Below are 27,640 nucleotides of genomic sequence, written 5' to 3' on the forward strand. Positions count from 1 at the left end.
GAAGTAGGATTCATCGCAGGGATGTAAATTTGTTTTAATATTAAAAAATCATTCAATTTGATTCAAAATACTAACAAATTAAAAATGAAAACTCATATAATTATCTCAAAGATAAACATTTGACAAATCCAATGTTTATTCCTGAAATCTTTTAGCAAACTAAGATGAGAATAGAACGTCCTTACCTTGATAAAGGGCATTACAAAAAAAAAATGTACAAATGTACAGCTAGTATCATATATATTTTTAATCAAAATGTGGTAGTCTTTCAATGAATATATATATATTCATTGTTGTTGTTGTTTGTGGTGCTAGGGATAAAACCCAGGGCCTTGCATGTACTATCATATCCCCAGATTTGACCATGCAAAGTTGCCAAGGTCTCGGCTTGGCACCAGAATCACGAGCCACCACACACCTTTGTAGATTCAAACAGCAATTCTTTATTCCAGGTCTCACACCGCCTCCACACCGGTCCAGGGACAATCGTGTTCTGCCGTCTCCCGCACAATTCTCCTACTCCACGAGGCTATCTCCAAATCCCATTTTAATCTCACGAGAACTCAACGGGAACAAGCAGTAGGAACACCCTAATCCCAGCAATAATCTTCAACTTTCAATTTCCCTAAAACCCATTATCTTAAACTGGCAACGCCTTAAACTCAAGGAGCCGGTTACTTCCTCAAACCTGATCAGCTCTAAACCCGGATCCGCCTTGGTCCTTGAGCAAGGTCACCTTATGAAAGCATGCATGCAATGTCCCATCAAATGTCCTCTAAGCAGCATGGGGTACGCTTGGCAAGGAAATTTCAATGCGTCATTCCTACTTGGTAATGGCCCTCAGCACAAAGTTGCTAAAAAAATCTTGGGAAGTCCAGGAATTTGTGAACTAACTATCCTTTGAAAACCATTGGCATACCCTAATCAGGATCCCCTCCATGCTGTTAGGAGTGGGTGAATTTCTGACCAACATTCTTAGAGGTTGAAGATTGGAGTTTGAACGTGGGGGGCAGGGCTCCCATAAAAACACACTCTTTTTCCTCACTTTTAATTCCTGGTCAGTAATTAGGTAGGAAACTAAAGTCCAAAGATTTTTCAATGTGTTGGCTTTTTAGAAGTGTCTGAAAATAAAAGATTCCTCTTCCCCATTTTTTTAAAAAAGAAAAACCTGATCGTTCTTTGGTCTCTTTATATTCGGTTTTCAGTAGTTTAATTACATGTCTGAGTGTGGTTTTCTTTCTTTTTATCTTGACTGGAGTTCATTGAACTCATTCAAAAAGTATAGGATCCTTACCCTTTTGTCTCTCTGGGTAAGTTTCTTTATGAATGGTTGAGAAAAAACACTCTGATTCTAAACATTAAATATGAAAAACAGACAGCGCTCGCTTCTGCTGCAGGTTAACTGTGAAAGGGAAGGGAAGCAAAGGAGTTTGCTGTAGAGATCCCCCTACCCCCAGCTCTTGGCCAACAGGTTCACAGCTCAGAGTTGCTTAGTAATGACTGGACCTTTGGGAACAGAAAGTGGTGTAGCCTTCTAGAAAGCAGCTCAGAATGCACAGGGCGAATTGGTCAAGCCACAGAGCCACCTCCCTGAGCATGTGAGGCTTGACCTCACACTCAGATCTCAGAAGTTTGCACAGTTTGGTGTGTGTGTGTGTGTGTGTTCTATCAGGAACCTCAGCACTGCATTTCTGGGAAAAAAGACCAAAGCACCTTTCAAAACGTGCATCTTTGGAGGATTTATTTCATGCTCTGGAACAGTCTGCTGCCTCTGGTCTTTCCCTTCAGAACTTTGCAGAGCCTGAATGAGAAGACAGAGAACAAAGGAGAATCAATGATCTGAGACCCCTCATCTCCTTTATCTCCTTATTGAGGCAGGATGAACAAAATACTCCTGTTGGATGTGGATAAGAATTTCTGGGCTCATTTGGGCTGAGAATTTTTCCAGAGGTAAATGAAATTCTTCTATTGGAAAATCCACTTTCAGATAACTGCTATGTATAGGGCAGTATGCTAGATCTGTCAGGAATTTTTGAATGGATGAAGCCAGGTCTGAGTCTGTATTGATGAATAAACATGAAGAGATTTGGGAGCTTGCTATCAGTGGGTGGGAGCCAGAGACTGTAATGGCACCTGAAAGGAGCATGTTGGCTCAGGTGACATTTATTTGCCACAAAGTGTACACATGCCATGCAAACATTACCTTACATAATCCTCTGTAGCATTCTAAGGCAGTTGGCTTTACCTAGGGTGGTGAGATTATACTTTAGACCAAGAAGTAGTTCTGATTCAAAGTTGATTAAAATCAGTGATTTCAGAGGTTGTAGGGAAAGGATAAAAAGACTTGCAAGCAGGTATTCCATCAAAACTGAATTTTGATGTTCAATAGGTCTTGAGTTGATGACAAGAGTAGGGGAACATTTTGTAAGCTGAGAAAATAACTCCTACAATATGTGAAGTTAAATGTAAAAAATGTTAGAGAAATATGAGAAACAATTTACAATATTTAAGATGTATATTTTCAGTGCTGCGCTTTGAAAAATAACAAGCAAAGTGATCGATACACTTTAAATACAAATACATTTTAACACATTGAAAATTCATGCATACAAAAATATAAAGCTTAACCATATAGTATCATTTTGATATAAAACATTAACAAATGGAATATAACCATGTAGTGCTTTTAAGCAGAAGCGAAGAGGTAATAATCATTACTATGTGTACATATAAAAGTAAAACTCACAATTAGAAGTAGATACCCAGTGAATTCCTCAATACTTCAATAATGTATTTGTGATGTGTAGATTCTACACCTATCTATGTATGAATGTTGAGACATAAAAATCAAGAAAAAAACCAACTACAGTGTGTTGTTAAGGAATATACAATGTTAAAAGATGCTGTTTGTAACATCAAGAACATTAACTGTGGGAAGTAGAATAAAAGTCTAGAGTTTTTGTAAGTGACAGAAGACTAGTTGTTATCAGCTGTAAATAGCCATTAACAGCATAAGATGTGCAGAGGGGAGGGTTGGGACAGTGCAGATGGGAAGAACAGTAGAATGAGACAGACATCATACCCCATATATGTGTATGAGTACACTACTGGTGTGGCTCAGCACCATGTACAGCCAGAGGAATGAGAAGTTATGCTTCATTTGTGTACAATGTCTAAAAATGCATTCTACTGTCATGTATAACTAATTTGAGCAAATTTTAAAAATAGAGAATAAAAGCATAAGATGTTTTCTGCAAACCTCCTAATGATCACAAACTACAGCAGCTATAGGACCAATAAAGAGAGAGTAATCACAATTAGCACTATAGGATATTATCAAATCACAAAGTTAGACAATAAGAGTGGAAGCAAGGAAGAAAAGATGAGAAAAACAATCAGAAATCAAATAAAACAACAATAAGAAGTTCTTACTTTTCAGTAATAACCTTGAATACAAATGGATCAAATATCCCCATCCAAACACGGAGTGGATGAATGGGTAAGAAAGCAAGCTACAACTACATGCTACATCCCATTAAGTTTGGTAGAAGCAGTTCTAAGAGGGAAGATGATAGCAAAAATGTTTTTCATAAAAAGAACAAACCCAACTAAATAGTCTAATGTTATACCTCAAGGAATTAGAAAAGAAGAACAAACTAAACCCAAAGTTAGCAGGGGGAAAGAAATACAAACACCCTAAAAGAAATAAATTGATTTACTTAACTACACTGACTATCTAACTTTAAATCTGGCTTCATTCCCCCCTCTAATTTGGGCTTCTTACTGCTGTAAGGAAAGGGGGCAAAGATCCTTCTGGCTTCTTCAGGCTGAAAAGGGACGGTGTGGGGCAAGCAGTTTGGAGTTCCCTTTAAAAATTGGGTCTATCGAGTGGTCCATGATAAAAGTCGGATTGAGAAGTAATAGGCTGGAGGGCCATGTGAGTGATGGGTGGTCTATAAGAGAAATAAGAATTTATTAGTACTGGAACCAGATTGATGCAGCAATAAATGCCACGGCACAGGAATATGCCAATGAGTATGATGCCAAAGAGAGAGACTAACAATGTTTTCCACCAGGAAGTAACAGAGAACCAAGAGTTAAGATATTGTTTCCATGACAAAGTTGCTGAGGACATGGCTTCTATCTGAGCATGTAAATCTTTAAGAATATTTGTCACATTGTCAGAATTGTCAGGAATGTAAATACAATATTTAACTTTTAGGGTTACAGATGTCATTTTCCTTAAGATACAGTTTAATAATTTAATGTCATCTGATTATGCAAAATTCTTTTACTAGTATGACCTCTGTGTCTAATAGAGAAATCTTTAATTCTGTTACTTAGGGCTGGATAATCATACTAGTAAACACCAAGCCTACCTGTGTAGGTTAGGAATATCTGAAGGCCTCAAACTAAAAACTACTCTGGCAGTTCCTTTTGGATAGTTATCAGGCATTTCTGTCTGAGAATCTCTTTTGCAGCCTCCAGTTTACTTATTCTTGGAAGTTACATTTAACTATTATTATCCTTTAAAATTCCCAGGAATAGTTAGTTATGTTTTGGCTTTGACTGTCTTTGCTAACTGTTTAAGATGAAGCAAGTCAAACTGACTTTTGTTTCTATCTATTGTTAACAGTCAGCTGAGTTTCCCTGGGAGTCCTGGGGGAACTTTACCGCAGCTTCTCAGTTCCGCTAGTGCCATTTGCGCTGCTAGTGGCATTTGCGCTAGGATGGGTCCAGGCCTTGCTTGACCATGTGGCTTCCCTAGGAAGCATCAGGGATATCTTCCTTCTTTGATGACCCTCCTCTTCATAGCAAATGCACTGATTGGCTTTCTGTCCTCCAGTGGTCTCATTAATCTCCCTGATCGGGAGGTTATGTGGCCCAGAGTTGCAAAGCTCTTGGAGAAGTCCCCTGTTCCCTGGATTCAAACTGACAAGAGCCAAATATTGGTATTTTTTGGCCCTTTTAATTTAACTTTAATTTTAAAACTTAATCTTAAACATCCAGCAAATAAGTTTCAACAGCCTTATATTAAGAGTACTGGGCTTTAATGTCTATCTCTCTATCCTGTAGGTGATAACTCCTCATCTTAAATTAACCCAGGTTGTGTGTTCTTAAATCAGTACCTCTGCAAGACATTAACAGGCAATCTTTAGATCATTTATAAGAAAACTACAAAATAAAATTATCAAGAGTAAAAACATATTTAGTTCCTATAATAGCTACCTTGAATTTTGGTGGAGTTATACATTATAATCCCCTGTTTGAGATCCTGATAATCATGACAAAAACCAAGTTTTGGACACAACTTTAAATGTACTGAAATCTGATCTCCTCCTTTCATAGTCACTTTCACATGTAGTGAGATGGGACATAGAGCCTTATCTCAAGTAAGGCGGGGTTCTTCATAAATCTTAAATACTGTAGTTCTGAAATTTATCTTTGCTTTTTAGACATCATTTTCTAAAGCCTACATAAATTGTTGCTCAAGTTTACATGAATATTAGCTAACACAATATAATATCACATCTAAAATATGAATTAAAGAAAAGATGAAAGCTTTTAACCTTTTGTAGAAAAGTAAAAAAGTACTTTTGTGTTTTGCAATAAAACTTTTACATAGATTAGGCTCTCATTAACTTAAAAATAATTTAAATTGTATCTTAGTGTAAAAAGTAACATAGAACTTTACACATCTTATTGATAACAAGTCCAGTTATAGAACACAAATGATATAAATAAATCTCCAACATGTTTTTAAGCCTCAAATTACCATACAACTTTAGAACACAGCTTGATGTAATGCTCTTTCTAAAGCTTCTTCCTTACACATTAATAGCACCACAATTACATTAATGTTTCTATATTAACCAAGTTTAGCTTTTAAAGAAATAACATAGCACAATTCTCTAAAACAGCACTTGTTTAACCAGCTGTTTAATTTCTTTAAGATTACTTGCTCAAAAACTTACACATATGACCAACTTACACAGACCTTCTTTATCACTTACTTAAACCCTCTTAATTACTTAATCATATAGACTCTTATCCAGAAACACATTTTCTCTCTATTAAATCCATACCTAGAAACTTCTAGTTTCTCTTTTTCATCTGTTAACCTCCTTCTGTTCACATTTTGAAACAATACTTGTAAATTTTTTAATTTAAGCAGATTATTTCATAGACATCAACATTTTATTAGGTTTTATTTTTGAACACCTAGAAAAACTTATAAGCTTAATTTTAAAGACATCTTTTCTTTCATCTATTTACCAAATTTAAATTGAGCCATTTGAATCATGTGAATCAAAGATATTTGGATTCATTTTTTTAATTTTTCATGAGCGCTCCTCATATATCTATCAATTGTCATATCACTGCATGATATATGGACATACACACATACAGACATACTGACATACAACACGTAACACAAGTGTAACACATAACACAATAGTAAAGGCCTTGCAGCTTTTTCTCAGGTGAAATCTCATTGCAATGTTTTTTTAAAAAAAACTCCAGTTGGTCAAAAATAGAACTTATCAGAAAAACATTAACTTGTCTGTAGGATCAAAATCATGAGCTAAAAAAAAAAAAATAGAATCTAAGAAAAGGCAAAAGTCCTAGAAAAAAAATTGACCGGCCAGTAATTAATAAATGCCATACAATTTACTTTTTGGTTTGGTCCAGTTTGAGTTCCCATAAAAAGACACTTTTACTCTTTTTTTTTTTTTCCCTTGCGCCTCAGATCTGTCTCCTACTGAGCTCCAGGCTTCTTCTATTTGCATTTCAACTTAAATCCTGAGGTCTGGAGGAGCAAGAAAAACTGGAATTCTGAGGAGAAGCCTCATGCCTAAGGCATTTTAACCATAAGTCACAATTTTCAGGTTTGGATGTTGAAAATTATGATACAAGTTTAAGATACAATTTACAAAATTTTATACCTTTACATTTTCTTACACTAGAAAAACTTGCTCACACAAAACTGAAAATAGGATCTTACCATCAGAAGAAATTTCTTTAGGATCATTAAGTCACTTCCTTTGTTCTGAAGTTCCTAAAGTAGTATTAAGTTACATTATATCACCTGAAAAAAATTTAAAAAGAACCACACACTACTATGTATATCTAAAATTAAGCTTTAAAAATTTTTAGACTGTTGATATTTAATGTCATTTCAATAAGGCAGGCCAACGTCCCAATCCAACACTTTCTTTTCCTGAATCTTACACACTGAGGGGAACAGATACCATATCATAATTTACTATCCTTGCCCACGTTAATGCACTGGTATCCTAGTGAAATCTTCTCAGGCTACCCAGTTCAAAAATTGATGAAAAAATAAAACTAAATGATTGGGAGTTACTTGCCAACTTGGAAGTAGAGTTCTTTTAATTTTCTATCCTAAGTATTTAAGTTCTCTGGCATGAATTATCTGAAATCACAAACTAAACAATTACTTAACCCCAACTTTTAACTGCAAGATTATGCAATGCTTCAAACTCATTTAGATACCAGATTGTTATAATAAAAAATCATCTTTTAGATACACATTCAGCCAAGATCATCCCCAAGAAACAATCTATAATAACCTTTAAAAAAGACCAGATAAGGGAAAAGTCTCCCCAGGTTTCGAACTCCCATTTAATTGTGACTTCTACATTAGTGGCACCATAGATTTCCCCACAAGTGGACCAGATGTTCTCACATAGGGGCAACTAGAGGTGTAAAATCAAAGGTCTCAGTGTTACTGCATTCAGTGTCCCCTTCTTTTTAAGTAGACAGAAGTGGAGTAATCCTAACAGTGCAGAGAAGGAATGAGGAATTTCCCCAAAGCGAAAATGGCTTTGGCAGCTGCTGGGAGTCCCTCAGTCTCTCCTTTTACTTACAGGATTAGCTCCTTTGGATAGATCCAATCCCAGGCAATCTGGCATATCTCCTAATTTTCCAGTAGAGTCAGTTTTTATCTGCCTTAGGTCTTGAAGGGGGAAGGGGGTATGTACTTTGATTGGCCCAAATTTTCCTGGCATCTCCTGGAGAGGTAATATATTTGGCTTGCCTGTTGGAGCAGACGCAGAGAGGCCAGCAGATGGAGATTTTGTGGGTCCTCCTGATTCTTTTCCTCAGTGAGTCCCCAAGATTTTTTCTCTTCATGGCAGACATCATTGGTAAGTGTACTCTACACTGTTGGCATAATTTAGGATTTTCCCTTAGAGCAAAGAAAACCTGAACATACGGCACCACACAACATTTCCTTTTTTTTGTAAATTTTATCAAACTGTAAAATTGTATTAAAATTGATATTTCCCTCTGGTGGCCAGGTTTCTCCATCAGAGAGTTTGCATTGAGGCCAGGCCAAGAAAATGAGTTGCTTTTTCTTGAGCGTCTGAGGGTCAAATCTATTCCAATTTTTCAATACACAGGCTAGTGGTGCACCTGGCATTTTGGAGAGAGAAGATCCTATCTGAGTGAGAAGAATACAGGACTCAGGTGCCCGTGCCCTGTGCTGGAGAAAACTGTTCTCATTAGGGACGTCTCCCTAAGCTTGAGCTTTCTAAATGGTCCAGAAAACCCATCTCCCGCCTTTCTTTGCCAAGGGGTTTCTGGTCCCCTTTAGCAAAGTGCTAGGGTCTCAGTTTGCCCTGTGTCAGAGACCCTGGGAGGATTCAGACTTAAGGGCATTACTGCTTATCCTCCCGGCCACTAAGAACCCATTGCAAAAGAGAATCATGCACTCTTTTGTTGCCTTTGCTCCGTAGACTAAAGGAATCGCCTAAGGGTTAAGGGATATCTACTGGTTGTAAGGTAGCAGATTAGCGGAGGAGTTGATTCTAAAAATGCCTCTCTAGCAGCTTAAAGAACACAGCACATTTTAAACATTGGGGCAGTAAAACAGACTAGTGAAAGTTACCTATGCACCTTAGGGAACCTGGGCAGATTTTGCTAATTATCCCATGCCTTTCTCAGTCCTGCAACCTGAATTGCTAACATTTCTGACCTGCGAAGAAAGGGGAGCATCCAGGAGGAATGGATGTGAGGTTGGGAGTGTTGTGTAACCCATATGGAGGCAAATGTGATTGGGGCTTTCCCTCAGTGCCATTCATCTACCGATCACCCTAGATACCCCTGAGGGCTGTCGGGAGGGGGCTCAAGAGAAAGGAACCTTAGGAATACGTCTGAGTGTAGCCCAGACCTGGATTCCACAGTTGTTCCAAACTCCTTCCTCCACCTCCACGCATCCGAGGCAGATCAGGATTCCGGACACTGTATACTCACACCAATTGCTCTCCAGGCCCAGACAGAAAAGTTGGAAGCGGCTTTGGCAGAACCCAACATGCCTGCTCTGTATTGAACAGGTGATTGAGAGCTGCCTAGGCCAGGAAACCTCTCACCCGAGTCTTGAAGAGTGGCGGCTGCACTAATTGCGTTTAAGTAGCCGTCGGGTGCCCACCTTACCCTCCAGAAAGAAAGAGAGAGAAAGATGCACCTCAAACAGACATGGGGTGCATGCACTTACCTCGGTGTAGAATCTCGGTCTGGGACCTCCAATGTTACTGCTGTTGACCGGTGACGAGTCCTTGCTTCCCTGATGTTGAAGAATAACACCAAAGAAGCACGCTGAGGCAAGGCCAGAATGGAAAGTAGAAGTTTATTAAAGGACAGCAGAAAAGACTTCTCCCGGAGGAAGAAGGGGACCCAAGAGGTGGAATCTGTGGAAGTGCGGTTGTCTCCCCTTTTTATAGTTTTGGTGATGGAATGTAGGTGGGAAGGCCCGAGGGGTGGGACACAGGTAATCTGGGCAGGAAGGACTTCATTAACACTTCTTTGGGATGGGCTATCTTCAAATCTGCTGGGGCTGTACCTTGGGTTCCGTTAACATTTCTTTGGGGTGGACTTTGGCCTAGGGCCTTTCTGGGACTTCATTAACATTCCATGAGTTGTCCTGCGTTTCCCAGAATCATTCTCAGCATGGCCTCCATTTTAGATTTCACTCGATATGGTATTAGACCCGATTTACTTAACTACACTGACTACCTAACTTTAAATCTGGCTTCAGTGTTACAGTCTGGATCTGGACTGTCCCTAAAGGCTCATGTGCTGACGGGTTGGTCCCCAGGTGGTGGTGCTATTGAGAGGTGGTGGTGCTAAACTTTAGGAGGCAGCCTTGTTGAATGAGATGGGTCACAGGACCCATCAAAGCCTACCTTTGAAGGATGTATTTTGTCCCGAGGCTCTTTCTCTCTCTCCTTCCTGGCTGCCATGAGATGACCAGCTCTGCTCTGCCTTGTGCTCGCCACCATGAGGTTCTGCCTCACCACTGATGGGCTAAGCCCCCTTGAACTGAAACTTCTACAATTGCAAGCCAAAATAAAACTTCAAGTTGATTTTCTCAGGTATTTTTTTCAGAATGATGAAAATCTGACTAATAGGCAGTTATTTTTGGATTCTTTGACAGAAAACACATATACCTCCATTTTGTCAGAATCAATTCTAGAGAGGTTTTTTTTTTTTTTTTTTTTTTTGGTCCCATTTCCTGTCACTTTATATTTGTTGAGACTTTGTGTTTATGTCTATGCATTTGAAAAAAAAAAACCAGCCACTTCTCTCAGTTTTTATGCCCAGGCTTCTTGCAGAAGAAAACCTTTGTCAATCACCCTGACTAGAGATTTGAGGAGGTGGCGGTGGGGGGCTGAGCAATCAAACCTTTTCTGTGTATTTTCTTTGTGCTTATTCATATAAATTCCTAGTTAGGAGAATTTGTCAGTTTTCCTCAGAGTTTGCAATCTCTGGCCTTCTCTGATATCTGTCTGCTGTTGGTGCTCTGAGCCGCAGCACAGTGACCAGCTCTTTTGGTCAGTGGCTCCCAGGTATAGAACATGCTGGGTCCTACCCAGGATCCAGGACAAACAAGGCAGAATCCAGTGTCTCAGGCAAACCCCTCAAAACATCTGAAAGCTGGACCTGTGTCTCATTATTCTTTCCTAGGGAATAGCTGAGGTTGTGCATTTCCCCAAATATGTCATGCTGATATAGAGGGAGGGGCTCCTGTAGGTGAATGTGTGGTATTTCAGACATATTTATTCTCAGCAGCTTCCCAGGTACTTGGAGTATGCCAATCCCACTAGCACAGGTGACACAGAAGCCCATCCCTGGGGCAGCCCCATGAAAAGCAGGATTTTGAATGGGTGCCCCAAATATTCCCTTGGTAGAGAGAAGACAGGAATTCAGGGATTTTGCTGCTCACTGTGTGAAGACAAGGAGAAGGACTATTGCCAGTGAGTGTCCAAACCATCACCTTTGATCTCAGCGGCTTGCAGTCTGGATTCTTCTCCTATCAGTGTTTGGATTCAGGCAAAACAAACCAATTCATTTAGCAGCCTCCAAAAAGCCCAACCCTTGGACCCATGGTCCAGTGTCTTTAGCTCTCATGGCCCCTCATTCCTCTCCTTCAGGAAGTCACACAGTGTTACCTTATTAGCTAGTCACTTGCAACTGATGCTTCTAAAATGAGCTCTGATCAAGTATCTTCTATAAAAATTCCCTGTATTCTAGTAAAAACTTACCATTTTCTGGTTAAAAACAGACAGCTACAGGTTAACCCCTAAGATAAGGTTGCTAGAGTTCTATTTCTGTAAGCACTGGAACTCAATCTAAGCATCTGAAACTCTTCTCCCTCAAAATGCTTCCTTTTCTCTGTTTTCACTTTTAGAGATACTGTTAGTCAAATGACAAAGAAATTCAAACTTTTGAAACCAACGAATAATACCTAACAGAATGAAAAGAAGTTCAGCATCTTAGGGACAGAAGAAAACAGGGTGGACTAAATTTCATTGTCTAAAATCCATATGTTGAAATCCTAACCCCAAATGTGATGGTGTTAGGAGAGAGCCGGGTGGAGAGGGATAATTAGTCATGAGGGTAGAGCACTCCTGAACGTGATTAGTGTCTTCAAAGGCCCCAGAGAGCTCTCTCCTTCTCTCTGCCATATATAGAAACAACAAGAAAATGAAGGTCTATGAACAAGGGTGTGGGCCCTCCTGAGACACCAAATCTGCCAGCTGCTTGATCTTAGACTTCTAGTCACCCAAACTGTGAGAAATAAATGCTTGTTATTAAAAACATCCAGTTCATGTAATTTTATTAGAGTAACCCAAATGGACCAAGGCCATGGTATATGACACCAGCCTTAATCAACAATGCATCTTTTTCAAAAGCAATATATAAAAGAAGTCATTGTTCTTAAGCTGGAAGAAGAGATGTTCTTAGATGTAACTGAGAACATTTGTCATGTCAAAACCCAGAGATTAAAAACCCTGAAGCTCCATTAACGCTGATTACTCCCCTGTCAAACCCCTGGCTTTTCTGCATTTGCAGGGATCTGGCTCTTCTGTGCCAATCAAGGATGAAGATTTCTAGTTCCCCGAACATCGAAGTCCATGTGTTTGAACGTCCAATACCTTTATCCCATCTTTAAGTGACATATGACTGCACTATTATTTACTTTCCTTTATTGATTCAGAAATGGAGCTAATGAATGGTGAAATAATTGGCCCAAGGCACCCTAAGTAAGTATCAAGACCTTAACCCTGTTAATTTGGAATCTCATCCTCACTATGAGCCACTTGCTAGGGTGCTTCTGCCAACAGTTTCAGCACCTCACTCAGATTCCAGCAAAAAAACAGTTAAAGTCAATGCTGAGGCTTTTCCCTTGTATCCGATCCCAAACAGTGTGACAAGATTTGTGTCTATGATCACATATTAACACAGCAAGTATAATAACCACAGAATTAAAGAAAAGAAGGAAAGATTCTTGACAGAACACATCCTTTTTTGCAACGGCTTGTATCAGACATTGAACTCAGGGGCGCTTAACCACGGAGCACCTCAGCCCTTTTTGATTTTGAGACAAGGTCTTGCTAATTTGCTGAAGCTGGCCTTGAACTTGTGATCTTCCTGCTTCAGTCTCCAGAGTTGACACAATTACAAGCTTGTGTCACTGCACCTGGCTAACACATGTTTTTTTTTGTTTGTTTGCTTTTTGTTGTTGTTTTTACAGCGGGGAGGGCAACAACTGGAAAAGATGGAGAGAAGTGTGCAAGTTTCAAGGGCAGCAAATATCCTCTTTGTCTTCTGAGTGACTGATGGCCTGAGTAATGTGGACACAGAAGACACAAGGACACAGAGGAGGAGGGGTCTGATTTCTGGGACTAGGGAAAAGGATGACCACACTCTCCTACTGCAGGTAGCTTTTGTGAATTATGAATCTGCTCTGGCAAAGGGGAGGTCCACTCTGTTGATGGTGACAGAACAGATTCAATGGACTTTGGCATTGGCAAAAGAGTAACGGATAATCATAGTGACCTCAAACACAGGAGACAAGAAGGACAACTGATGTTCTGGAAGAGACAGGACTCCAAAAGGGGACAAGAGAAAAATCTATGCAGTCGTAGACGGTACAGATCCATTGACTGAAGGAACATACAAACTATTTTGAATCCTGTCCCTGTTCCTCTGGTCAGAGAATCTTTTCTCCTATCCACAGTGAAACTGTTGACCATCCTAGAAAAGTGTTGATGAGGACAAGGACCTGCTTGGTGTCAGAATTCCCTTCTTGGTTATTTCCACACAGTGGAGTTGAGACTCAAATTATCTTTTTTATGAACCTTCCTTTCCCTTCTGAAGATGGCAGAGGAAGTGCTAAGGCTCTGGACTTAATTCCTGTCTAATTTCAACACACAAAGTCGTTTTTCCTTTTCTATAACAACCAGGCTAAGAAGAAAAAACACAGAACGACTGGATGTTAAATAGCAGCCTTGAAAAGGGGAGAGAGAGGGCACAGCTTATCCTAAAGAAGGAGGACCCTAACAGCTTTACTAACTCCACGCAAGTACTTTCCTCTTCAGCCTATGTGTAAGAAAAAGGGCCAGAGAAGAATCCTGCAAAGCAGACCTCACTGATACTTTCCCACTACATTGTTTCTGCTGCAGAGATTTGAGAATTGAAAGGGAGGGACGGGGGCATTCCTGCTGCGCCCCTCCCCTGAACTCAGGCAAAGACAAGGCCCTACTGAGGTGGATGGTGCAAGGCGTCCATCCTCTGGAGGAACGCAGTGTTTCTGGGAATGGGCTGGTTTGTTTCTGTATTCCTTTAATAAGTAAAGTTGTGACTTCTCATAGGACCATTGAGTATGAAGGAAAAAACATGACTTTCCCAATTAATGCAACTACTTCTAAAGAATAGATCTGTTTGCTCTAAATGCAACGATTCAGCTGTGGAGCGTAAATTTTTAATGTTTAATGAAAAACTCCCTGTATTCCTGTCAAGGAAGTTTTTGAGAAATTAAATTAAAATCTAGAGAAGAAGAATTAATGTTAAGAAGACAGATTAGTGCTTAGTACTGGGCAACTTGTTCTTGTTCCTGTGCACAATGGTTTGTGCTCTTACTCTTGTTTGATTACAATTAATAGCAAGTTAACCACTTGCCATAACCGTGGCACCGGTTCTAGTCAGTAAGTTAAGAAAGAATAGTCAAGGTATAGGCCAAGAGTCTGGGACATTTCTAACTATTATTAAAAGCTAACTAAGCGGAAACAGCTCAAAGCAATACGGGAATTGAAAGGAAAAATGCTTGCTTATGCCTAAGCCAAGAGACATTCTTCTGATCTAATTGTAGCTACGTAATATTTTGTTTCTTTGAATAATGATTCCTGTTTTGTAACCACAAAGTACTGTGAGCCTGCCAAAATGAAAAGTATATATGATCAACTTCACAAGTAAAGATGGGGATTCAGCACCTTCACTTTGGTGTCTGTGTTGTTTCTCCATCCCCCTTTTGCAGACTCCTCACCATCCTGAGACCCCCTGTTGGAGCTGGACTCGACACATTCCCTGCATAATCTGACCCTGCTTCCAGGATCTGCCTGTTTTGATTTCCACACAGCTTTGGTTTACACAGAAATGGCGGGATCTGTGGGGGCAAAGAGCATGTGATGTTTCAGGAAGAGAAGCTCAGAGGGCACGTGCTAACCTCCCCAGCCTTGCATGACTTTTCAACAAGAAACCCTGATGGGAAGTGTTGTTTTCCACTAGAGGTTGACATCCAGAAATCTTTGCCAGCTTAGTGCAAGGTCCGTGTTACATCTCAGGAATTTCTGGAAGAGACATATCCAAACTCGCTCACTCTTCCAGAGTCCACTGGACTGACTGCATCAGAGGGAAATTCCATCTCTCGGAAGTCTAATCCTAGCTACATCTGAGAAGGTCTATCAGGTAAGTCATCTCGACTGTTTAACAAGAAAACTGTGTGAAGATATCTTTTCAGGTAAGGACTCCTCTCAAAAAGTAGCAGTCATGTAGAATCAACAAGTGTGGAGACGGATGTACAATGTGAGAGCTAAAAGCAATTAAGTGGTACTGCATGTGGGAGTCACGCTGAATGGATCTATTTTAGCTGTTCTTGTCAGATGCAAACAGATGAGTGATTATGTGGCGTGAATGGGGTATGCTTTAGTAAGCCTTCTTCCTATCGGTATATATCCCATAAGATCTTGTGTATCTTAAGTATACATGATAATGGTTTTGAGTTTTTTAAACATACTCTTTGCTTTTTTGCGTTCCTTCCTCTCAAGTGAACCAAATTCAAATGCTAATACAGAGTTACGTTGAGCATATGCCCAAGGAAAAGGAGTAACTTCAACTTGAGAAACGTGTATCTGGCATTTGTTCTGTAAAGGACAGAATTCTTAGAGGTTTCTGCCCTGATCTAATAAATGAATGAGTAGAGATTTAGATGACTTTCTAGAAGCAAGTGGGTGAATGGAATATCCAGAGATTGGGAGACACTACAAACATGACCATATTGAATCCTTATGGTTACGTTGTAAGGTAGGCAGTTTTCTCCTTGTGACTGGTAAGAAGATTGAGCTTAAAGTCAGAAAGGAAATAAACAGATTGTTAATTTAAATTGTACAGCAAACAAATCAGACTTTAAATATTCCCCCTGTAATGTTACTATCACAATCTATATTGTCTTTCAAATTTGTGCTAATACTGTATATGTCATACATGAAAGGTTTTATATCCTAAATTTTCTAATTTTACTTTAACACTCTCCCATACCTGTATGTATTATATATTATGCCTGTGTGTATTATTTTCATACCTTAGAATTGCATTGCCCTGCTAAATCATATTTAACATTAATTTCCCCTCTTCTGGACATTGGAATTTTATTTATTATGTGCTCTAAATTCTATTTAGAGCAGTTTTGTTCTTCTAAATTGTTTTCTTTGGATTAATTTCCACTATGGGATTGGCAGGGTCAAAGATTCTGAAGTTTGCACACAAGGACATTGACATTACCCATTACCCAGGGCTGTTGGCTCCGATGACAGTGACAGGCTTTAGCACTTTTCAGTGTATCTTATTTAATGAGCATGATGCTCGGTTCTTAGTTTGTGTCCACATTCTTGGAGGGAGGGTGATTCCAAACTGAACAGTTCAAGAAATAGAGTTGCACGACACCCCACAGAGTTAACATCAAATTATACTTTGGATCTTATACTCATGTACTTTTCTACATAATGAGTGGTCCTGAGGGTTATAGTCCTGCGGGTTATGTCCCCGAGGCCTGGGAAGTACAAGTGAACAGAGAACAAGCCTGTAGGCATCAACATCTCCGAGCTCGGAGGTGAAGAAGTTTGTTGAAAGCTTCTAATCAAAGACCCCCTGGAGCACACCTGTCACTTGACAAACTGGGTTTGTTGTCTGTCACAATGTGGAAAAGAGCACACTTTGGGGGAACTGTGGTGCATTCACAGCAAGCATGCAGGAGTGGCTGGAGGTGGGCGACTTTGGGAGGATTCAAGGAAGCATGGTTTTGCTCTGGCAGGGATCCTGTCAGAGCAGGGCAAATCTAATTAACCCTTTTATTCCTGCAGCAGGAGGAAAGGAACAGGGGTATAGGAGTCACATGATAACTGCGGGGAGGATGTCTGGCTGTTTTTGCTGATAAGGCTGACCTCATGTTTCAAGCATGAGCACGGAGTGGCCTTGGCTTTTAATTAATTTATTAATTTTTGTCTCACTCGATTGTGGTCACACCGATGCTCCTTTTCTGTGAAAACCTTATGTTTTAAAGGCTGCTCTTTTTTTGCTTTCTTAAATTCATAAGTGACCCAAAGTGAAATAGGGACTATTTTAGATGAATGATCTGAGGAGCAGAAAGCAGCAGAGAGACGAAGAAGCAAAGTGAAGGATAGTTCTCCTCTGACATCCACAGTCAGAAAGGGACAGCTCCTCAGGTCTATCAGTTGAGTCATCTTGACTGTTTAACAATAAAAATCAGCCTCATTTGTTGAAGAGACTATTATTCTCTCTCTGTTGAATGTCCTCCACATCTTAACAGTGCACATTTTCCCATTCCCCTGTGTATCCTTTTGAAGAGTTTCAACGGCTGTGCCTTTAACTTATCAATCTTTTCTTCTTTACTGTCTAATCCACTGTTGATCACATCCTGCCTAATTTTTATTTTAAATGTAGTGGGTTTTTTTATTTCCATAAGATCTCATTTAGCTTCTCACCATTCTTATGCATTTCTTTCTCTTCTTAAACACAAGAAGCTAAGTTAATGTCCTTATCTGTTAGTTCTAAGAGCTCTAGGTCTGGTAATGTTTATTTTAATAATTTTTTCAGGTAAGACAGTCATTTGCAATGACTATCACAAGGGGAAGGAGGCAGGTGACTTTTGCCATAGGGGAAAGTTTGAGACCCCAGGTCCCAAGCATCTCCTCTAGACAGGTTTTCGCTGAAGGTTCTATTTCTCCTGATTGTGGAGGAAAGTTATTGCCGACCCTGCTTCTTTGCCTCTCTACTGCTTTCTGTTCCCCCAGACCATTCCTCTAAACCAGTGTCTTCACGTGTTCCAACTTTTTCATCAGATGCTTTTTAGTTGACAAAGTTTGTGTTAAATTTTGTTCTGATACACAATTATTGGAGTCAGTCATCAAGAAATAGCTCCGGGATGATGTTGTCATTGTTCATGTGTGAAAATAGCCAGGCCCATGATCCTATCTTGTTCAGAAGCAAAAGACCCTTCCTGTTTTTTGAAACTCACACTTGGCCAGGGGTGTGTGTGTGTGTGTGTGTGTGTGTGTGTGTGAGTATATACACACCAAGGTTTGAACACAGGGATGCTTAACCACTGAGCCACATCCCCAGCACATTTTATGTTTTATTTTGAGGCAGGGTCTCACTAAGTTGTTTGGGGGCCTCACAAAGTTGCGGAGGCTGCTTTTGAACTTGTGATTCTCCAGCCTCAACTGTCCCAGTCGCTGGAGGAGTTTAGCACTTACTTTCCTGAGCTCCAGATATCACCGTTCCATTACAGAACACAATGACACATCCTCTTTCCATGTTTTTTTTTCTTTTTTGTTGTTAGAATGTGATGTTCAGGTTAGTCCTATTAAATGGAATAAGTCAGATTTGTAAAAATGCTGTTTTTTTTTTACCTAGTAATTTCTCCTCTACCAAGACTTTTACTAAACACTTCATGTGTATTCATTCATTTAATCTTCACAAAAATTCTCTGAGTGAGATAGTGCTATTATCCCCACTACTTTTGAAGAAACCAAGGAATGGAGAGGTTGAGTAACTTTGCCAAGGTTACACAGCTTGTTACTAGAGGGGCCAAGAGAATCACCAATAGAAACTAAAATTTAAAAGATGTGGTATGTAATTTTTTAAAATGTGCTTATTACTTTAAAGTGAAACTGGTGAGTAGAATTAATCGAAGGGTAAGAAAAGGAAATGAAAAATTAAGAAAGGGACCCTCAGCTTCCTGCCAGTTTTATCTCCCCTTGGGGTTGGTGAGGACTTCAGGGAGGAGACAAAGATGGAGAAAGACTTGGCCATTAACACTGACCTTGCTACGCTCGTTTCTGGATCTCCTCCAGCTCCTCTCACTCCTGGCTGCTCCTCGGTTCTCTCTCTAGGGCTAAGGTGTCCTCCACGATGTTCCCGCTGCAAGGTGCCCAGATGCTGCAGACCCTGGAGAAATCCCTGAGGAAGAGCCTTCCTGAATCCATAAAGGTGACAGTGGTACTGCTGTGGGGAGGAAGGAAGAGAAGCGTGCCGTGAAAGGGAGGAAAGGAGACCCACATTCACGCTGCACCCATTTTGGAGCCAGGCACTGCTTTGTATCTCCTCTCCCTTAAGTTTTATTACCTCTTTACGAGACATTCGCGATGATGTCCATGTTATGGGTAAGAAAATGAGGGCTCGATGATCTGCTCCCTATGCCACCAATAGTGCGTCACAAAGCTACGGCATGGACACAGGTGTTCCTGAGCCCAAACACTGCCTTTCATTCCGAGCCAGCTGAAAAATGTCTCCCCTGGATCCTTTTCAAGGAACATTCCTTAACAACACTTGAGATTTTCTCCGAGTTTTCCTCCAACGTTTACGTGACATTGCATGTTAATGTTTAACTTTGTTCACTTTAAAAGAACACTTGCCAGGTGAGAGGTTAACCGTCAGAGTCTCTTGGAAATCAGTAACAGGCTGATTTCTCTTTTGACCTGGATTTCCTAATTGTTCTGAACTGAATGTGTATTATTCAGCCATTTGGGCCTGGCTCCCAGTACCTCCCTTAACCTAGTAAAAATTGATCAGAAATCTTGAATTAAATAAAAACACACACATATAAATGTTCACTTCCAGAACTATGTAAGAGCAACTTACAAGATCTAGATTCTTGCCCGTGTTTTTCATTAGCAATGAAAGGGGAATGAGCTACTCCAGCAGAGCCTAAGTATAACTGTGTGTGTGTGTGTGTGTGTGTGTGTGTGTGTGTGTGTGCGCGCGCGCGCGTCTCTACTTAGAGGAAAATTAATTCTAGATTTGTATTGCTTTATAAGACACTCCTATTAGATACATACGTTTTTAGATGGACATCAAATTTCCTCATTTTTCTAACAGGTTTGTTATTCCCCTCTGACAAAAAGAGAGAAATATCAGCATTTTTATTTGAAGATTATATATGCATTTATTAGAAATCAATTAATGAAACAACTGGTCCTGTTTTTTAATTACCGCCAGAATTATTTCAAATCAACTCATCTAAAAATAATCTTAAAAAGAACCCCTCAAAACGAAAGGCCCCCATTTTTGGCAGCCTCTGCTAATAAGAGTCAATATTACCTAATATTCAACTGCCTTTGCCTGACCAGCAGGATTATTTTTGTGGAGACTCCATCAGTTAGACAGTCCATGGACACCAGCCTGAGATATTTTCATGAGTGACTATTTTTTAAAATATTCCAGGATAAAAAATTTTATTTAATGCTTTAGGATAGAATTTTGTAATTTAAATTTCTCTATTTCTTGTGGTAGTAGGACTCAACATTTTGTGGAAATTCGTGGTGTTTCCCATTGGTCTTTTGTTGGAGCAGTGGTGAGATGAGGGGGCTGGCTTGGCTCCTTACTTCTTATGAAGGAATAGCATTCCACTTTGGTTGTATATTAAATAAATACATTCTCCCTGAATGGAAATCAATAATATTTGTATGCCAGGTCATATATATATATATATGACCTCTCTCTCTCTCTATATATATATATATAGAGAGAGAGAGAGAGAGAATTTTCTCAACTGGGTTTAAAGGATTGAGTACTATATATATATATATATATTACAGGTCTCACTCAATCCTTACTTTAAACCCAGTTGAGAAAATGTCTATCTATTCTTTTACATATTAAATAATAAACATTATTAATATAAAATATATAAAAATATTAATAATAAATAAGTACAGGTATCAACTCCAAATGACTCAAATTGTACTAGCTGCCTCACTGTGTTCCACTCATTATGTTCTGAGTTCAGTAGGGAAAAAAAAAGTCTAGTTAATTACAACTTAGTTTAACTAATCATTTAATTTTAAATAATTTAGAAATGTTGTATGTCTTCTCTTTTCCTTGGTCTAACATCAGTAGTTCATATGGGGTGAACGGTGGCAGCAGGGTAGGATACTGGTATAGTTTTGGCCATTGTCTCTTCATCCTGGGAATCAATCAAGTGTACTGCACCCATTTGATCTTGGGTCACAAGCCGACTTTCATGCTGATATCTGCTGAACTCTTATCTTCACAACTTTCATGAGATCTGTGTTGATCTGCTACTGCTTTCTCCAACCTCAGAACTACAAGGACACTTAGCTGTTTACAGCTTTGCTCTCATTCGTCCTGGTCTCTCTCTTTCATCCTCTTTCCCTATAACCTGTACAACATGGCAGGGCAAGCATGTTCCAGGAAGAATTAGGTGTGAAAGCAAAAAATTGAAAACAGGTTAAAAATATGTCTATAATATGTTCAGTGGGCAAAACAACAAGTATCAGTAATTTCATTTTTATAATTGTATGCCTTTGTGTATAAATAGAAGAAAAGTTTGGAAAAACACGATACTAAATCCTATAGTAAAGGATGGTTTTCCTAAAGTCATTCATTTTATTTGTGCAAATATTTTTGCTATATGACCTATGATTAATATTTAATGGAAAGAAAAAGCTCCTATTAATTGAAGTTTAAAAAAGTAGAAGATGGAGATTGTTTGACCTAGATTCTCATTTGACTTCCATAATGTCACAATGTATAGGAGTGACCTTTGTCCTGATCAAACAGGACACTCTGCCTTTCCCTTCTGTTATCTGACCTCTCTTCCATGGAATCCTGCAGGTTTATGGGACTGTATTTCACATGAACCATGGAAACCCATTCAACCGAAAGGCTTTAGTAGACAAATGGCCTGATTTCAATACGGTGGTCATCCGCCCTCAGGAACAGGTAAGGTGCCAGGTGGTCATATTTTCTGTGTGCCCACTACGTATCTGGCAGCGTGTAAAACCTAGAGATACAGAAGTCCATCACGGTGATGTCAAACAAGTCCCCATTCTCAATAATGTTACATCCTGGAGGAAAAGACCGATAAACAGGAAGATTACAACTTAGTGTGAGATACGATGGAACAGAAATAGCTCAAGTAAAATTGATTTAACTTTTACTACCGAGGCTCCAGGAGGAGGCTTCAGAGTAATGATAGAGACACTTTTGGTTGGAGGTTTCATCTAAACTTGATTTTGTAGGTAAGTATATTTTTTGTCAGGCCAAGAATGGAAAGAATATGTTCTCACCAGAGATAATCAAAAGGGTGGGACTATGAAAATATGATAGAGCACAATGTGTCAGGTTAACTCTAAAGCACTAAGTTTCAATGCTAGAGTTTCCATATGCAGCTAAGGGAAAGACCTAAAATTAACAAAACTAAATAGTTAATATAATTCAAAGATAAAAATCCATATGCTTATTTTAAAATTTCCCAAAACTAGGGGATTAGGTGAAGCAAGATGGTGGAACAGGTGTCTCCAGCAACCATCCCCCTCTAGAAACACTCATTTGAATGACTATCTTTGCACAAAAGTACCTCCACCACAGCTAAGCCATTTTCATCTGTGTAAACATAACCTACAAGGTTTGCACAACAAACCCTCTTGACAATGCATTTTTCACAACATATCCCTATTGCTAAGTGATGTGTGATTGTACTTGGAAACATCTTGTACATAAGTACGAATAATTTTACCTCTAACTTAAAAAAACCAATGAAAAGTATTAAAAGAATACAAAATAAAAACAAAAAGAATATGAAAATACAGAGAAGACTGTCAGAACAGCACACAGGTAAGAGATCACACACCTCAGTTTAGGAAGATGGGGAACGTGCCTCCAATCCCCTACCTCGGATGCTATCTCCCCGCTTTATGAGTTTCAGTCCTATCCAATAGCCTTGGGGAGGGGACAGAGGCAGATCAGGAGCCACTGCCACCTCGTCAGGAACAAGTTTATGGAATTTATGACCCTGGAAGAGAGAGATCAAAAGATCCTGGAGTGTGTGATCTGTACGACGGACCTTGCTTATAGAGACCAGTTAGGCTTCTGCTGTGCATGCACATTACCTGGACTGTGTAGTTGACTGGTTGGTGAGAACCACCCTGTGCCCGTCCTGCATGAAGCCAGTTGACACAGTGCTACTTTCAACCTAGGAGGCTGACTGAGCCAGGGTCTCTCCTCTGACTTCCACTGAGCCATCATTTTGGGTGGTTCTGATCTTTTGTCACTGAGCCCAAAGAATCAGGGATTAGGATTTAAGATCGTGCATAAGTTTCCTAAAAATTCCTGGATGGCTGCAGATGTTGAGGAAAGTATGTAATATTTTAGGAACTTAGGAGAGAAAAGTACAGTGGTGTTTTTTATGTAAAGTCTTGACCCAGTGTTTAAAAATGTAACTGTAGTTGGATCTTGTTATTGCTTCAGTACACAGGAATTTTTTTAAAGTGTTACAGAAGCACTGTATGTTTAAATTGTGTGTGTTGAATATTAGAAAAAAGAGAGTGGTTATTTTTCCTAAATGAAATACCTTCTCCTCTCCACCCAAATTCTTTTCTGAAGTTACTAGTATTTAGGTCCAAGTTTTATTAAAAACTACATTCACTGGCACATACAAAAGAATAGTTTGAGGTTTATTTGTATAGTTCTTTTTTTCTATTAAAAATGGAATTCATAATCTTAGATTTTATTAATTTATTTATCTATCTATCTATGTATTTATTTAGGTCCTGGGGAATTGCGCTTTACCACTGAACCATATCCTCAACCAGTTTTTGTATTTTATTTAGAGACAGGGTCTTGTTGAGTTGCTTAGGGTCTCACTGAGTTACTGAGGCTGGCTTTGAACAAGCAATTCTCCTGTCTCAGCCTCCAGGGCCTCCAGGATTATAGGTGTGCACCACCGTGCCTGGCTACATATAATCTTAAGCAACAAAATTTGTCAGTAATGTCATAGCTGACTCATGAGTGAATTTTTTGTAGCATTTTCCAACTAATTTTTTTAAAGTTTTCTAACTCTACCCTCGTTGTGATAATATTTTCCTCTGTCTCCTTTTTCCAAATAATTTTATCTGTTGTTTAATACTTTGAAGGGATCTTTCTGAATAGGAGGCTTGTTTGTTTTTCTCAAAATACAAATTTAACTATGGTATTTTTCAAAGAAAGCATTTCCAGTATGATTTTATTACATATGGGTGGAAATATTAATCCCATTATCTTTATTAAATTTAATACTGTCATGTTCTTAGTCTGTGAGTTTTGCAAGTATTTGAATTGTATTTTTGCATCAGAAGTTTTCCTTCATTGCTTCTTTTTCTTTTTTGATCAGAATGATTGGAGTATAGAGTAATACTGTGTAAATGGTTGTATGTTTGATTTGAAATATCAATGTAACATAAGGGTAGAGAATAATATTGTTCTGGAATTTTTCATCACCAATTGAATATTTGAATCTCTGATCTTGATCTCATGATGTAAATGACTCAGAAATAATTCAATTGCACCAATAAAAAGAGCAATGTTTTGTTACTTAAAAAAATCAGCATTGCCATCACTAATTATAAGGAATGTGTTCTTTCTCCTTTTCCCAATGACAATAGGATATGACAGATGACCTTGATCAATACACCAATACTTACCAAGTCTACTCCAAGGATCCCCAGAACTGTCAGGAATTCCTTGGTTCTCCAGAAGTGATCAATTGGAAACAGCATTTGCAGATTCAGAGTAAGTGAGAGAAATGGACTCACCACTGTGTCCTGATCAAGTCCTGATCAGCTGACTCACCGCTGTGTCCTGATCAAGTCCCCAAGTGGTTCATACATCTCTCCTTCAAAGAACAGATCCTCACTTGCCATCAGTTTTTTGACCCTATACCTGTAAAGGTGCAAAAAATCCTCAAATATGGGAAAGAATAGGTTTCATTTGGACAACCAAAATGTAATTCCTATTATCCAGAATTTATGGCATCTTTCACAGATAACCCTTAGGCTTACTGGGCTTACCAGGTGTCAGAGCAGAGTTCTACCTCCCATTCCTGAAGTCAGAACAGCAATTCATTGTGCCGTAGAGAATCTCCCGGTATGCCCTCTGGAATCAGGCTGTCTAGGATGGTATCTGCCTAATAGTTTCCGTGACTCTAGCAAAGTGACTTCTTCTCCATAAGATTATATTCTTCACATATAAAAATGAGAGGAATAATGGTATGTACAGCACAGAGCACTAAAAAAAAATAATAAACAAATAAACAAAAAATGAGATTGTGAATAAGAAGAGCTTAGTACAATACCAAGATGTGTCAGTTAATTTTTGCTGCATAAGTAAGCTCCTAAGTAAGTGAATCAACCATCTGAGCTGGGCTTTGCCAGGTAGTTTCTCTGCTGGTCTCTTCTAGGTATATCACACACCCTGAGTTGATGGGAGGTATGGTTGCTTTAGCCTCTTTTACATGTCTGAATGGTTATTCTGGCTGCCTGCAGTGCTGGTTTTGGGCTCTAGTGACATCATGATAGAAGCACGTGTCTCCTATAAGCCGGCCTAGGCTACTTTTATAATGTTGGTCTCCAGATAAACAAGATCCAAAAGAGAGGGAAAGCCCCAAGGACAAGTGCTTTAAGCCCTCTCTGCATTCAATTTGCTCTTTTCATTAGTAGATGCAAGTCACTTATTAAATGTCAGACACAGTGCAGGAGCGAACACTTCCAGGGAACTGATACCAGGAGATGAGCTCAAATGGTGTTATTATGGAAATAATCCATCACATTGGGAACATGGCTCAGTAGATGTTGGCTATTGTTTTTTTTTTTAATAACTCTTTGATTATCAAAACTACATGATTATATAGCCTAGAAAACTTTGTTCCCATCTTGATATCACCACTGACAACACGACCATGTATGAATTCGTCCCTGGACTTATTTTTATTTACATAAAACAGGAAGTTTTCAAAAATCCTAAAACTAGATGACCCTTCACATGGTGGCAACACCAAGCCCAGGACCATGGTTTTCTGACCCTAAATGTGACATTTCCTACTCCCGTGAAGAGCTTCACTCTCGAAGGGGTTTTCATCATTACTTCTCCCCATACACCCGTCTAGGTTGCCAGTCCAGCCTGAACGAGGCAATACAAAATCTTGCAGCTAAGAAATCTTTGAAAATCGAACGCTCAGAGAACATTCTCTTCATCGCCGCTGAGACCATCAAGAAACTAATCCCTTCCCTGCTGGATACAAAGACTTTATCACCTGGTGGTGGCAAGCCCAAGGCCATGTGAGTGTGATAAAATGCCAACTCTCCCTGCTCATTCCTCTGCCTCTCAGCAGGGTCCTGCCTTCTCGCCCTGCTTGCTCTCTTTCCTCGGAACAATCAGTGTTCCATAAAGTGGTAAGAATCATCTTTTAAAGAAGAGTAACTCAGACTACCTTCCTCCCCACCTCGAGTGAGTGAGTCCTGGGTCTGCTGCTGAGCTTGTTCTTCTTGCTCGCTTCCTCCGGCCACACCGGCCTCCTCTCTGTCCCCGGGCACCACAAGCTCTCCCTACTCTAGGACTTGCATTCGCTGTGTCCTCTTCTCCGTCTCTCCAGCTTGTGGAGGTAAGAACAAATGCACACCTTTATCCTCATGGGCTTTTCTTTCTCTCCATAGCAACCAAGAGAAGTTTAAAATCTCCTCCCTGGGTATTCCCCACGCTGCCTTGGTGAATCAATTCTGGCATTTTGGTGGCAATGAGAGAAGCCAGAAATTCATTGAGCGCTGTATCCGGACCTTCCCGAGCTCCTGTTTGCTGGGGCCTGAGGGGAACCCGGTGTCCTGGACATTGATGGACTACACTGGAGAAACGCGAATGGGAGGTACCCTGCCCGAGTACCGTACCCAGGGCCTCGTCACCTATGCTGTCTATATGCAGGCCCAGGAGATGGCCAAACGTGGGTTTCCCGTTTATTCCCACACAGTCAGGACCAACACAGCTATGCAAAAAATGAGCTACACCCTGCAACACATCCCCATGTCTTGTGCCTGGAACCAGTGGCTCTGTTCGCCGATGTGAAGCTGGCGCTGAACACAACTCGGTGTTGGGTGGGTCTGGAGTGAATGGCAGGAAGAAGGAAAGAATACACCGAACCAGCAGTCAGGGCTCCTGTTTGGGCTCTGCAGAAGGAGTGTGAAGGGTCGACAGGACTTTCCTGTCCCTGGGCTCAAATCACTCATGGACTTCCCTTAGGTTCCCCAGATAGAAGCAGAAAATGTCGCTGCTGTATTGAACCCCTGTGATTTCACACCGCATCCTTCATCAGCTACATGACGTTCCAAATTACTTTTTCTGGAACTCGCAACGAGTGGGTCGGAAGATCCTTGATGATATTTTCTGGCCGCTATGACTTATTTCTCTTTCTGTTTATGGCTTTTCCTTCAGCGATCAGCAAGTGGGCTTTCTTCATTCGATCTTTAGAGAGTAGCTTTTCCTCTGTTTGCTGCTTTACAGGTACATTAAATATATGCCACACAAATTATAGGGGCTGTTAGGCTAAACACAATGTACATGACATAGCAAGAAGAATTGTTAAGAAAAAAAAGACTAAGTCCTTTAACTTGTCCTCTCCCAGCTCCCACCCCAGGAAAAATGATCCAATGTGGCTTCCCAAACCCACTGAAACCATCAAGTAATAAAGCGATTTTTACCCTTGATTATACAA

General features: G+C 39.8%; 1 protein-coding gene, 1 long non-coding RNA gene and 1 pseudogene across 7 annotated transcripts; 2 read left to right on the top strand and 1 right to left on the bottom strand.

Moving 5' to 3' along the window:
* Positions 1-1,724: 1,724 nt before the first annotated feature.
* On the bottom strand, positions 1,725-19,465 carry LOC120889559 (uncharacterized). 2 transcript variants are annotated; one of them, XR_013437556.1, is made up of 6 exons: positions 19,228-19,465; positions 18,926-19,107; positions 18,357-18,463; positions 9,521-10,353; positions 7,007-7,090; positions 1,725-3,953 (listed from the first exon to the last, which is right to left on the bottom strand). It is a non-coding gene; the product is annotated as an uncharacterized LOC120889559 (long non-coding RNA). The 2 variants fall into 2 exon arrangements; XR_013437557.1 differs by lacking the exons at positions 1,725-3,953; positions 7,007-7,090 and adding an exon at positions 7,117-8,187 and having other exon boundaries at positions 19,228-19,464.
* Positions 15,072-27,640, top strand: LOC101960208 (glycine N-acyltransferase). Of its 5 annotated transcripts, none has more exons than XM_078045972.1 (6): positions 15,077-15,325; positions 18,996-19,092; positions 21,739-21,846; positions 24,546-24,672; positions 26,045-26,216; positions 26,592-27,640. In XM_078045972.1, the coding sequence occupies exons 2-6, from the start codon at positions 19,015-19,017 to the stop codon at positions 26,992-26,994; spliced, it is 888 nt and encodes a 295-aa protein (XP_077902098.1). In that variant the 5' UTR covers positions 15,077-15,325; positions 18,996-19,014; the 3' UTR covers positions 26,995-27,640. The 5 variants fall into 5 exon arrangements, with proteins under 5 accessions (XP_077902101.1, XP_077902100.1, XP_077902098.1 ...); XM_021730621.3 differs by having other exon boundaries at positions 15,079-15,273; XM_078045975.1 differs by lacking the exon at positions 21,739-21,846 and having other exon boundaries at positions 15,072-15,325.
* On the top strand, positions 22,240-24,577 carry LOC110598769 (RING finger protein 11 pseudogene; annotated as a pseudogene).

The sequence above is a fragment of the Ictidomys tridecemlineatus genome, chromosome 4 (genome assembly GCF_052094955.1).
Source record: "Ictidomys tridecemlineatus isolate mIctTri1 chromosome 4, mIctTri1.hap1, whole genome shotgun sequence".
NCBI lineage: Eukaryota > Metazoa > Chordata > Mammalia > Rodentia > Sciuridae > Ictidomys > Ictidomys tridecemlineatus.

What these genes read in the sequence shown, in the direction of transcription:
- LOC101960208 (XM_078045972.1), top strand. Translation starts at nt 19,015, where the DNA reads ATGTTCCCGCTGCAAGGTGCCCAGATGCTGCAGACCCTGGAGAAATCC. An exon ending in GCCTTCCTGAATCCATAAAG is followed by an intron (nt 19,093 to 21,738) that starts GTGACAGTGGTA and finishes GGAATCCTGCAG; the next exon opens with GTTTATGGGACTGTATTTCA. An exon ending in TCATCCGCCCTCAGGAACAG is followed by an intron (nt 21,847 to 24,545) that starts GTAAGGTGCCAG and finishes CAATGACAATAG; the next exon opens with GATATGACAGATGACCTTGA.